At 32.1% G+C, this 12,062-nt stretch overlaps 1 protein-coding gene across 3 annotated transcripts; it reads left to right on the forward strand.

Annotated features, from left to right (window-relative positions):
• LOC18612345 (probable plastidic glucose transporter 1) lies at positions 3,492–11,451 on the forward strand. 3 transcript variants are annotated; one of them, XM_018114202.1, is made up of 12 exons: positions 3,492–3,853; positions 3,942–4,065; positions 4,816–5,016; positions 5,675–5,774; positions 6,293–6,405; positions 7,420–7,513; positions 7,607–7,763; positions 8,041–8,187; positions 8,295–8,368; positions 9,984–10,072; positions 10,561–10,675; positions 10,954–11,066. In XM_018114202.1, the coding sequence occupies exons 1-12, from the start codon at positions 3,679–3,681 to the stop codon at positions 10,975–10,977; spliced, it is 1,413 nt and encodes a 470-aa protein (XP_017969691.1). In that variant the 5' UTR covers positions 3,492–3,678; the 3' UTR covers positions 10,978–11,066. The 3 variants fall into 3 exon arrangements, with proteins under 3 accessions (XP_017969691.1, XP_017969692.1, XP_017969690.1); XM_018114203.1 differs by lacking the exon at positions 10,954–11,066 and adding an exon at positions 11,191–11,451 and having other exon boundaries at positions 3,493–3,853; XM_018114201.1 differs by having other exon boundaries at positions 3,495–3,853; positions 10,970–11,451.

A 12,062-nucleotide genomic window follows, 5' to 3' on the forward strand; every position in this document is an offset into this window, starting at 1 on the left:
ATAAAAAAAAAAAGAGAATAACAACAAAGTGTGGGAAGTCAAAAATGCAGAGTATCCAATTCCCTAGGGTTGAAAGAAGTCTAAAGTCGTCGGTGGTAGCTCCAACGTGTAAGAAGGTTAACCCTTGCAAGTTACACCCATGCCCATCATTTGCGGAAAACAGCTGGTCAAAAGTAAGACCAGCTTTGGCAGCAGCAGCACCGACTTGCAGTGGACCTGCCTTGTTCCCTGACCGACAATACAATACATTCTGCTAGGTGCAGCCTATTTTACCCCTTGCCCCATCTCAATCAAGAGTTCGAGACGAGCTCTATCATTTTAAACCACTCTTTTCCTTTGATTAAATTAAAAAATTTTGTCCCAAGGATGAATGGAACCATGGCTATAAATAATTTTTCATTTTTTATTATATTTAATTAAATTTTTATATTTTATTTTAAATCAAATAAATTTTTATTATTAACGATTAATTAACTATCATTAATTAAAACGTCAATTATCATTTTTATATCCACTTGACACTAATACGACATTAACGTAAATAGTAAAAATATCATTTGACTATATTATCATTATATTTTAATATATTATATTAATTTCATGTGATATAAAATTATAAATAGTATTTTAATTAATAACAATTAGTCAATTGTTAATTATAAAAATTTAATTGATTCAAAAATAAAAATATAAAAATTTGATTAAATGTAATAAAAAATAATTTTTAAATTTTTTTTAAATAAATTAATTTTTAAAAAATAGTATGCATTTATTTAATCTAAAATTATATATAAAAAATAAATAAAAATTTATTCAAAGCTTCAAATTTATACGCTTTTTCTTTTAAAATCTTTATTTTGAAAAATTCAAATAGTTTTCATGCCATTATTTGTGGCGGAACTAGAATTCTAGAAACATCTGTTTATGTCATTGTCTTGTATTTTTCATGTCATGTGCTTCCGACGAGAATGATTAATGACAAATAGCGACACCTAGCTTAAACAATTTGATTCTCTTAGATACTATACTAGATTTAACTATGTTGTAAATTGGCTAGATGAATTATGAATAATTTCATAATTTCAGGTTTTTGTCAAATGCTACGTATTTTTTAATGATTTCTTTTCAAACCTACGAAAGAATTGTTTTTTGTAGATAAACAGTATTTATTGCTTTGTAGCCAATTAATTTTATTATATAGGTTCAAAATATCTGACTGACTTAGTGTAATATAGAATAGTACAGTAAATGAATTGAAGGAAACAACAATTAAAGTACAAATCTAAAACGAGAAAGGAAAAACATTGTCAAATCATGCATCTTACAAATCGAAATCGACCCTACTGTGTCAAACACTGGATACCATTCATGTCCACCACCTAAAAGCACTGCGAATTTTGAAGTCTATATGACACCACTTGGTCAAAAATTAATGGTTGGGAAGTAAATTTGGTGGGAAGTTGAATGAGCAAGATAGGCAAATGGCTCTGGCCACCCAAAAAAAAAAAAGAGAGAAAGGCCAATGGGAAAGAGAAAATTAGACAAACTTTCAAATGAGAAGGGGTGAAGAGACAACTACCTTTCGAAGAGGAATTTCTAGAGCTCTTAAGTGTTTCCATCCTAATAAAATATAATAGAGATATTATTTTTTATATTTTTTTAAATATTAATTTTGGTTATTTTATTATGTATCACAAAAGGTGTTACAAAATCTGAATTAAAGCAAAAAATGTAGTAAAAACAGACCATATAGAAAAGTCAAAAAAATTCTTTTAACATAAATACATCTAAAAATTATATTTGTATGATAGACCATTTCATCACATAATGAACATCCTACAAATGAACCAACAACAATACATAATATACAAGCTATAATATATTTTATTACAAATATTTGTATGCATTAGTTGCATTTAGTACAATATCAATAATTGTTGGCAATTTCAAGTCATATTAGAATTTATTATTTAAACTTTTATTGATATACAAGTATATGTTACAAGTTTATATTTTTAATTCAAAAGATATATTTGATAGGTAAAGAAATATTTATATTTATATATTCAAAATTTATTTTATCTTTTATTAATATAAAATCTGTGACATATACATGATGTAAGAAGGAATTGAAAAAAAAAGGCATTGATAAAGGAGAGAATGCTCTTTGATACGTGTAAGGAAATATAGATTTGAAACCATGGACTTTGCATTTAAGTTTAAACTATAATAATAATGAATGAGGCTTTGTCCTGATAGGAAGGATATGGCCTAAAAAGTTTTAGGTTCAATATTCAGATTTTATCATGTATGGTATTGTTAATTTTTATATTAATTTATTATTATTTTTAATATGATAATTATTAAATTTAACATTTTGACTATTAATATGTTAACTCAATTGATAAGATAGTATACTTCAACGCAAATAAATGGATTTGAATTTGATCGATAAAATGTGGAGACAAGCCATATATCCAATGATAATAATAATTCTTAACATTGACGTCTTTGATTGGAAATTAAACTAATCTATTTATTTTCATTTTTCAAAAAGAAGATAAAATAATGGAGAGACATTAATAATAAGTTGGTTTAATTTGTTTATTAATTTTTTTATGTAATGAATATTGAATGTAATATTTTTGCCAACAACATTCTAATTCAGTTGATTACATCATCTATTTTAATATAAATAATTTTAAATTCAAAATTTATCGATAAATTGTCTTGCAATTATATATATTAATGATAACATTGATTCACGATATTTGCATCTTAAATTGAAATTAAACCACCTTATATATATATATATCTTCAATTTAGAAAAATTAAAAAAAAAAGAAGATTTAAAACTCTCAACCACAAAATTGGGAGAAGAAGTAGGAAAATTTGCCGATTAAAAGATGCGAGCCAAGTAGCTGGACTTGGCTAGGAATTAGTAGGGTCTGGTATACCAAACCTTTTATTATTGATGTTGGAGGCGGGAAGGATATGTACGTCGTCTGCTTGCTTGAAATACATAGAATTTGTTAGATGTCACGAATCTACAGTCTTTATGCCCATTGTGTCCCCTTAGCCTTGGGTCGAGAGCTCATTATTATTCCTCATATGCCTATGTTTCCCAGCCTGGCTGTTTTTGAAAATTTTGTTGATAAGGTTGGTACAACATGTACGAACTCATTAACCAAAAGTGGCAACTTTTGGGCATTATAGAGCGAGTCACCCATTCAATCTAATTACTTACAATAATCTGTATGCTTGCTAGAAATCCACTTGTGTTTTGTTGATTTGGAACCTAAAGGATTCAATAGAAGATAGATAAAATGATTGAAAAAATAAAAATGCTCTTCACGCCGAAAACCTTCAAGCTAAGGTTAGTAGCAAAAGCCACGGCCCAAGGCCCAAGGGTGCTTCCTATCAGCAGCAGTTATTGTGTTTATTTTTTATATCACTGTTGGAAACTCTAATCCAAACTCTTGACCAGGTGCATTCCCGCCAAATTTTCTTACTCCCTCTATCTCGACCGTTCTATCCTTGTCCTTGCTTGCACACCTAACAAATTCCGCCACGTGGCATATCCTTACATTTCTATCGAAGAAAGAAAAAAAAAAAGAAAAACTGTACTGCCCCTTCTTTCTGTTAGATTTTCCTCTCTCTCCTGCTCTCCGTGATCCGATGTGGGTCGCCACCGTACTCCACCAACCGGTTGTCCCGGTTCCCCCGATCTTCACCTCTCATTTAAACCCCAAATTATTCCATAAACCGAAGACTTTTGGTTTCGGTTTCCGGTTTCCGCCAGTAAAGTTGAAAGTTTCAGCGACGAAGAAGCAGTTGCAGACTCAAAATCCTGGTGCTCCTACCGTATTATTTTACATCAAATTCAATTCATGAGTAAGTTTTTCTTCTATTTAATTATGATATTAGGGATTAAATTGCAGATGGTGAAGATTTGCCGACACAAGAGAAAAGCAATGATCGAAGTGTTGATTTGGGATGGCTTCCTGCTTTTCCTCACGTTTTGACTGCTTCAATGTCCAATTTCCTTTTCGGCTATCACATAGGGTAAGTTTTTCTTTTCTTTTAAATTTAAAGTAAAATTCTTGCTATTTATGATATTGCATTGAAACACTTGAAAAAGCTGGAACTGAGTGAAGCTCTGATTGAACTTATAATGCTATTGTTACCTACTATTAGTTATCACCCTTTAGCTGTTGCGAAAGTGGAAATTATGTTACAAGCAGATTTATAAATTTACCAAGTGCCTATCTAACTATGAATAAGAAAATCAACAGTGACATGTTAACTTTAACATATTTAGTTAAATGGATACATTGCAAGTGTATAAACCCTACTTGCAAAGTTTTTAAACTCTATCGCCGCATATGTGGTATACCAATCGATACACTATTAGATATTAATTTCAGCTTCTCTGGTATTGCTTGGCTTAATTGATTCTGAAAAGAATTAGATGACTACTTTTTAATAGCTAATTAACTTGGTTTAAGAGACTTAAAAAACTGCAAGTTATGGAGGTAATGGTTTACAGCTGATTTTTGACTTTTCACTACCTCAGTCGAATTGTATAATTTGAAAGTCAGTGTTCATGTTTTTTTTTTTTTCTTTCATTCCATTCAAGTTTCTTAGCAGCCAAATTAATATTGACTTCTAAATACTAAAGAATATATGGTCATTGGACTTCAGTTGTAACAATGAAGATTCAAAGTTTTCTCACTAACATGTCAAAGCATGAATTGATGGGGATGGATTGATTTCTGTAAGAATTCTAGTTCATGAAGCTGTTTTGTTTTGCAGCGTAATGAATGGTCCCATCATTTCAATCGCTCGAGAACTTGGTTTTGAAGGAGATCCAATTCTTGAGGGGCTTGTGGTGAGCATATTCATTGCCGGAGCTTTTGTTGGAAGCATAAGTTGTGGTTCACTGGTAGACAAACTTGGTTGTCGCCGTACTTTTCAGATTGACACAATACCATTGATTCTTGGTGCAATTGTGAGGTAATTATAGCATATACGCATTGTGAAATCCTAGTGATCCATTTTGTCCCTTCTCTATTCCAAGTGAAATCGGCAGGTGCTTGAATTTGTTCAAAATTGATGTAGATGGGGCTATGAAGTATTGATAATAGATTACATTAATTATTTTGCACTCTTTGGTTCCTTTATGTGCTTTACATCCTATCTCTTATTTCTGCTTGTATTTATCCAAGTAGGACCTGTAGATCTCATAGTACACCAGCTTCTTTTACTTTATGTGCTTGAAAGGTCTATTTCCAACTTGTAAACCAATTTATATCTTAAAGAAACCCCTTTGGTTGCTTGTGCTTCCCATGAAGTATTACTGTTACTAGGATAACTACACCTGAATCATTATTTTGTTACGCCATAGATCTTTCAGAAAAGAGCCACTAGTGAATGATTTATCTTTTTGTACTTGTTGTTTGTTTTACTTTACCACCAAAGCAACTTATAATGCTTCTTAGACTCACTCATGGGAGAAACATACTGAACTACTTTTGAGGGCACATAAGAAAGAGGTTTAAATAGTTTCTTCTTATTTAGTTGAGTTGTTAGGTGTTTCGTTGCTTTCATATTGAAATGTGTTTTGCATAATTTTCATTTTTAATTAAGGTTGACTCTTTTCAATTTGTGACAGTGCACAAGCACATTCCTTAGATGAAATACTGTTGGGAAGATTTCTTGTTGGCCTTGGTATTGGTGTGAACACTGTTCTTGTTCCAATTTATATTTCGGAGGTACTTCTTCATGGCAAGTATGCTGACTTCTAGGTTTTACAGTTCTATTGTACCTCATCACATCTGAAATTTTCCTCTTAGTTGAAATGTGGAGTCGGGGGAACCTCTTCTTATTCTTAAAAATGTAAAATAATTGCCATTAAGATTCCTTTTTATTGTACCCTGATTCTGTCCAGTGCCATGTTAGATGGATGTAAACTGAGTAAAAGTGTGTCATCATTAAACAAGAAAAAGAGAATATTTGCAAATAAATTGTTATTGGCTGGAAAACTTTTTGGAGATTTAATATTCTGTCATCAGCTATATCTGTAGACTGTAAGTCAACCATCTAATTCTGCTGTAATTGCAAATGACTTTATGAAAGTGAACAGGTTATAAATGAGCAGGAGGCTATTTCTACTTTGATTTTTTTTGGTTAAAGCTTGTGGTCGATAAAACTTGCTGCATGTTTTGTGGGATTTGGGAGACAATATTCCAGTTTTTTTAATTGTTATCTGTTTTCTGTTTATTCCTTGTAGGTTGCCCCGACAAAATATAGGGGTTCATTGGGAACTTTGTGCCAAATTGGTACTTGCCTTGGAATTATTCTGTCACTGCTTCTTGGAATACCAGCAGAGGATGATCCACATTGGTGAGAACCTTTTTCCCTCCTTTGGCCTTTGTTCAGAGCCATGGTGGTTTTGATGAGGGAAATATAATTTTCCTTTTTTCTTTCTAACTTAATTTCACATATGGATCATAAAGTAAACCTTTCTACAAGGTTAGTTTCTTTGCAACCTTACAATCATAATGTTGAGGTAATTTACACATAAGTTTATAGGTTTAAGAACATAACATAGAACTGAAAGGACCTTGTCAGTTTTGCATATTGCTCAATCAGAAAGAAACCAAATCATATAATGATACTGAACCAAAGCAATCCAAAGTGCAAGGTAACTTTGGGCTCTCTGAACCTAAGTTGCAGATCTAAAAACTAACAAGGATTAATGGCTTGGAGACTGTGACGATTGGTGAAAACATGGATGGAGCAAAGAATTGGCAACACTTATTAATTAACTGGTAGTACTGTAAAGAATTTGGCTGTTACTATATCTGACACCCTTCAAACAAGTTTAAAGGACTGGGTTCTGCTTCGTCCACGCTCTTGATTTTACTTACACTTGATTTGAAGAATCAGTGATGAATATGCATCATGTAAAACTGGTTGTCTATAATATATGTGAATATTTCTTCATATATTGTCATTCTTACCTTCATTTTATTGGCAATTTTATTTGATGTAGTATCTTGTCTCAGATATTCTGTTTACAAACAACTGTTTGTTTGGTTTCATGGAAACTCCTAGGCAGCAAAAATGTGTGTTTTTTAGTTCAATGCCTATCATCTAGGTTTATTCTATTGTCATTTTCGCCTATAGGCAATACCTGTTTGATCATATTTTGTTTCAATACATTCTGTGTTCAAACAACTAAATATCTGGTTTCATGGGAACTTATAAGCATCAGAAGTTTGTGCCGTATGTTAATGTGCTAGTTTAATGCCTGTCATCTAGTTGAATTTTGTAGCCACATGGCAGATTTTTTTATCCAATTTTAGGTTTTCTTTCTCCAACCTGCTAAAGAATCTAGCAAAGTATCTTTTCTAGGTGGAGGACAATGTTCTATATAGCAAGTATCCCTGGCTTTCTTCTTTCACTTGGTATGCAATTTGCTGTGGAAAGCCCCCGCTGGCTATGCAGAGTATGACCCTTGTTTCATTTGTTGATTCCATATTCCACATCTGTTATTTCTTGGCATGTCTTTTTGAAACATAGAATTTTGGCATTTCTGTAGGCGGGGAAAATAAATGATGCAGCTGCAATTATCCATAACCTTTGGGGATACTCAGAAGTTGACAAAGCAATTGAGGAATTCCAGTCGGTCATCAAGAATGATGGCAGTGATGCAGACAGCAGATGGTTGGAACTTTTAGAAGAGCCACATTCTCGAGGTTGTATCAAGGTGGTTTCTTTTTTGGATGTCATGTCACAGTTCTGATGTTTTTTTTTCTTCAATGTGGTATTTTATCAAACAGTTGTTATTTACAACTTTTGCTTATATGTATTTTCTGCCGAAAGAACATACAATGCTTGTTGGATATCTCACCCAATAAAATGTAAATAATTTTGAGGTATTCTTAAGGTGTTCCACATTGCAGTCTTAAGATTGTTGTTAGGTTTGGTATTGGTGTCAAAATGTAGTTTTCATACACCTTTGTTTGGTTGCAGTTGCATTCATTGGAGGAGTCCTTTTTGTTCTTCAACAGTTTGCTGGAATAAATGGAGTTCTGTATTTTTCATCATTGACCTTTCAAGATGTTGGAATTGCTAGTGGTGCTTGGGCAAGTTTATTTGTTGGACTTACAAATTTTGTAGGTTTGAGATCTAACTTATGTATTTTATTCTTGCTTTTTAATCTATGTGTTCTATCCTTCTTTTATTTAAACATCCTCTCACTCTTGTTAAATGGTTGATGTCTCCAGGTGCACTCTGCGCATCTTTCTTTATGGATACGCAAGGAAGGAAAAAGCTTCTTATAGGAAGTTACCTGGGAATGGTGAGTGAGTAAAATCCTTATTTTGAAACTAAGTTATGATCATAAATGGTATCAATAACTGCTGCAACACTTCTTTTAAGGGAAATTGAGATAAGCATATTGTTTGAACATGTAATTGCTTGTGTACGGAATGTGCACTTAGTGTCAAGGACGCACCTAAATTTTTTTTATACCTATATTCTGATTTGATTTTACACAAATCAGAATTATAATCTGAACCCTGCACCCCCTGCCCTCAAAAATAAAAAAAAGGTGAAGTTAAATTTACATGATTCTCACTCATTAATAGATGAATGATCAATAACAATATTTAACTTTTTTTTTATTTTTGACTCAACTACATGTAAAATTTAATTCTTCTTACATAATTGAAGTTAACCTATTTTACTTAGGTAAACAACAATTTGAAAAAGAAGTACTTCCTTCTCCAATTGTAGAGTCAAAAGATTTCAAAAATATTCTTAATCAAGTAATCCTCAATTACATTTCAAAATTTCATCAGAGTTTATTCTAGTCTACTTTTAACCAGTAGTTTCCTTATTTTGAAAAAAAAAAAAAGGTACTTTCCTTAAAAGTTTAAATCTTGTATAACTTGCTACTCCAATGTTAAGATTCTTAACTCGAACTTGTGTAGAATTAACATGAAACTTAAACTTTTAACATGCTACAACACCACAAATATGAAATCTTCGTGCTCAACTTTGAAAATTTTTTATGTTATGGTTTTTCTTTAATATGTATTTATTGTATTAGATTAGTTGATATACTACATATGAATTCATTATTTAGCATAAAAAAAAATTTAACCCTTAATATTAGATAAGAATTTTGCCCCCTCAAACTCAAATTCTGGGTTCTATCATTGCTTGGTAGGGAGGCTAAATAGTGGTTTTGCTCATTTTTTGGGCAAGAAGTTGCCAACATAGTTAAACAAATAAAGAAACATATATATATATATATATAATATGTATATATATATATAATATATATATAGATGTAGAGAGAGAGAGAGAGAGAGAGAGGAGTGGGATTCACTTACATCTGTATAAAACTAATTTTGTTTTACATCATTTCATATCTTTTTCTTACAATTTATATTTGGTTAATTCTGTTGGATTTCATGCTCTATTCATGTAGATCATGCATGCCAAATTTCAAATTAATCAAAAAATGTCTAATTATTTGTTTGATTGAATAAAATTTCGACTGTGATATGTATTGTAAAAGCCAATATTCTTGATTGATATGATAAGGATATCGGATTCACTTGAAATTTTACATGTGTGATGAGTACTAGTAATTTGTTAAATCCAACGTTGGTTTGTTAAAATATATACCATATATGATGTTATAGAAGGGTGTAAAACTAATTAGTTTCAGGTCGGTATATATATGCATTTATATCAAATTATAGTTTTTTCACCATGTATGCAGACATTCAGACTAAAAATTTTTAAACTTGGCCAAAAGAAGGGAGATTGACTCTCTGTGTGTGTGTTTTTGTGCATGCATGCATTTGAGTACCTCAACCTGCTTGTATGCAATTCAGTTCACTACACATTCTTTTGATTGACGCATTGCTAATTATACTAAGCAATCAACTCTCTTTTTGCAGGCAGTTTCAATGTTTGTTATTGTTTTTGCAATCAATTTTCCATTAGATGAAGATTTCAGTCACAACTTATCTATCCTTGGAACTCTTATGTAAGAATCCTCATTGTGCTCAATTTAAAACTGAAATATATTGACCCTTACAGTTTGAACACCTGTTGATTGCCCTTTTTTATGTTAAGCCTTGATGTCTTGCCTGTTAAGTGGGACCATTAATAATCTGTGTAATTATTGATACTTGCATCACTTGTTTCTGATTTAGTAATGGGTTAGGGAGGCAAATTATGTCTACAAAGCTTGACAACCCTCTAATAGTACAAGTTACTCTGGGCTAGCTCAGCTAGGCTGTTGAAAGCTAAAGAAGCAGTCTTTTTTTTTGGCTTGATCTGCAAATTTGGGCCTAAAAGCTTCAAAAGCTTACTACTTGATTTTTGAGAATGGTTAAAATGTTAATTCTTTGAATATACTTTTACTATTTAAATGTCACGGAGAGCTTGGTGAAGGGATCCCATTCTAATGGCTTTTGAAAATCCAAAATAACAGCCCATTTATGCCCTTTCTTTCAAAATACTTTCTTGTAGGTACATATTCACCTTTGCAATTGGAGCAGGCCCGGTAACTGGTCTCATTATTCCAGAACTTAGTAGCAACAGGACACGTGGAAAGATAATGGGGTTTAGTTTCTCTGTTCATTGGGTATGTGATTTGTATTTATGTTCAGTTTCTTTAGATTGGCCATACTTCCAAGTAATTTTGCAACTTGCGTTAATTATTAGTATTACCTACAGTCAAACTAGGAAGTCAGTGGAGGTATATTGCTTGTAAACACTACTGGCTTCCAATTATTTGATGTTAGTTCAATTTTATGCTATACATGTTCTAAAGATGTTAATGGTGTCATTGCTCTAGTATATTACTTTTGTTTCTTGATGCTCCAGTTGAGGGCAAAGGAAACATCTCTTACCACGCTGCAGTGTCTTGTTGATCTAGGTTTGTAATTTCTTGGTGGGGCTGTTCTTCCTTGACTTAGTGGAGATATTTGGAGTTGCTTCAGTTTATGCTGGTTTTGGCAGTGTGTCCTTGCTGTCAGCAATTTTTGCATATTACTTTATAGTTGAAACAAAAGGACGATCTCTTGAAGAAATTGAAATGTCACTGAACTCTAACTTCCCACCTAAAAGGTAAGTGACTAATTCTGATTCAATCTCCAGGAGAACGATGCACGGTGAAGTGCAGCGTTGAGCTTGATTGTGTATCACTTTGATGGGGCAATCACACTAGCTCTTCAATGAAGGGAAACGACCAACGTTGCAGAATTGCAGTCTTATAGTTAACATTGTCCAGGTAGGGGGATGACATGCAGATGACATTTATCCACTTTATCCCATTTCATTAATTTTTGTACTTTGCTGTATCTTTCTCTATCATGTGTAATGCTTTGATTAATTTTCAGTAAAGTGTTTTTAATCAAACATTGTAATATTATTTTTAATATTTTAATTGATACATTTTTTTTATATATTAAATGTTATAATATTTTCTTTTAATTATATTTTCAACAATCACATTTTTTGTAATCATGTTATCAATAATCACATTCAAATTATGTGTCTAAATTAGATTATTCATGTTTCATACTGGATTTTAAATTTGTATTTAAATCCTTAGGCATCTAAAAATAAAATTTTTACCATTTTTGGGATGAGGACAAGGTTTGACCCAATCAGGTAACTGTGATTAATCAACAATCCGATAAGCAAACACACACATCATTGATTTAAAGATAAATGCTCAGATGATTCACATTTTGGCGCGACCTCAAGAAATGAGGAATTTTTTCTGTCTTCAATCGGAATCATGTTTGGCGTATGTATGCACAAATTCTAAAGTAACCAAACCCAACCGGTCAGTCCCTTAATCTCCTTGATTATCGAATCGAACGGCTGCTATCAACAGCATCAAGTATCAGTTAGGGGTCCCACTCTCATTGCAGTCCCTGCCAAGTGTACACACCAACTTGACCGTTGACACGTCATTTTTACCAACGAGCTACTGAAATCATTAACCATTTTTTCCTCTTTTG

Source organism: Theobroma cacao, chromosome 1 (assembly GCF_000208745.1).
Source record: "Theobroma cacao cultivar B97-61/B2 chromosome 1, Criollo_cocoa_genome_V2, whole genome shotgun sequence".
Taxonomy (NCBI): domain Eukaryota; kingdom Viridiplantae; phylum Streptophyta; class Magnoliopsida; order Malvales; family Malvaceae; genus Theobroma; species Theobroma cacao.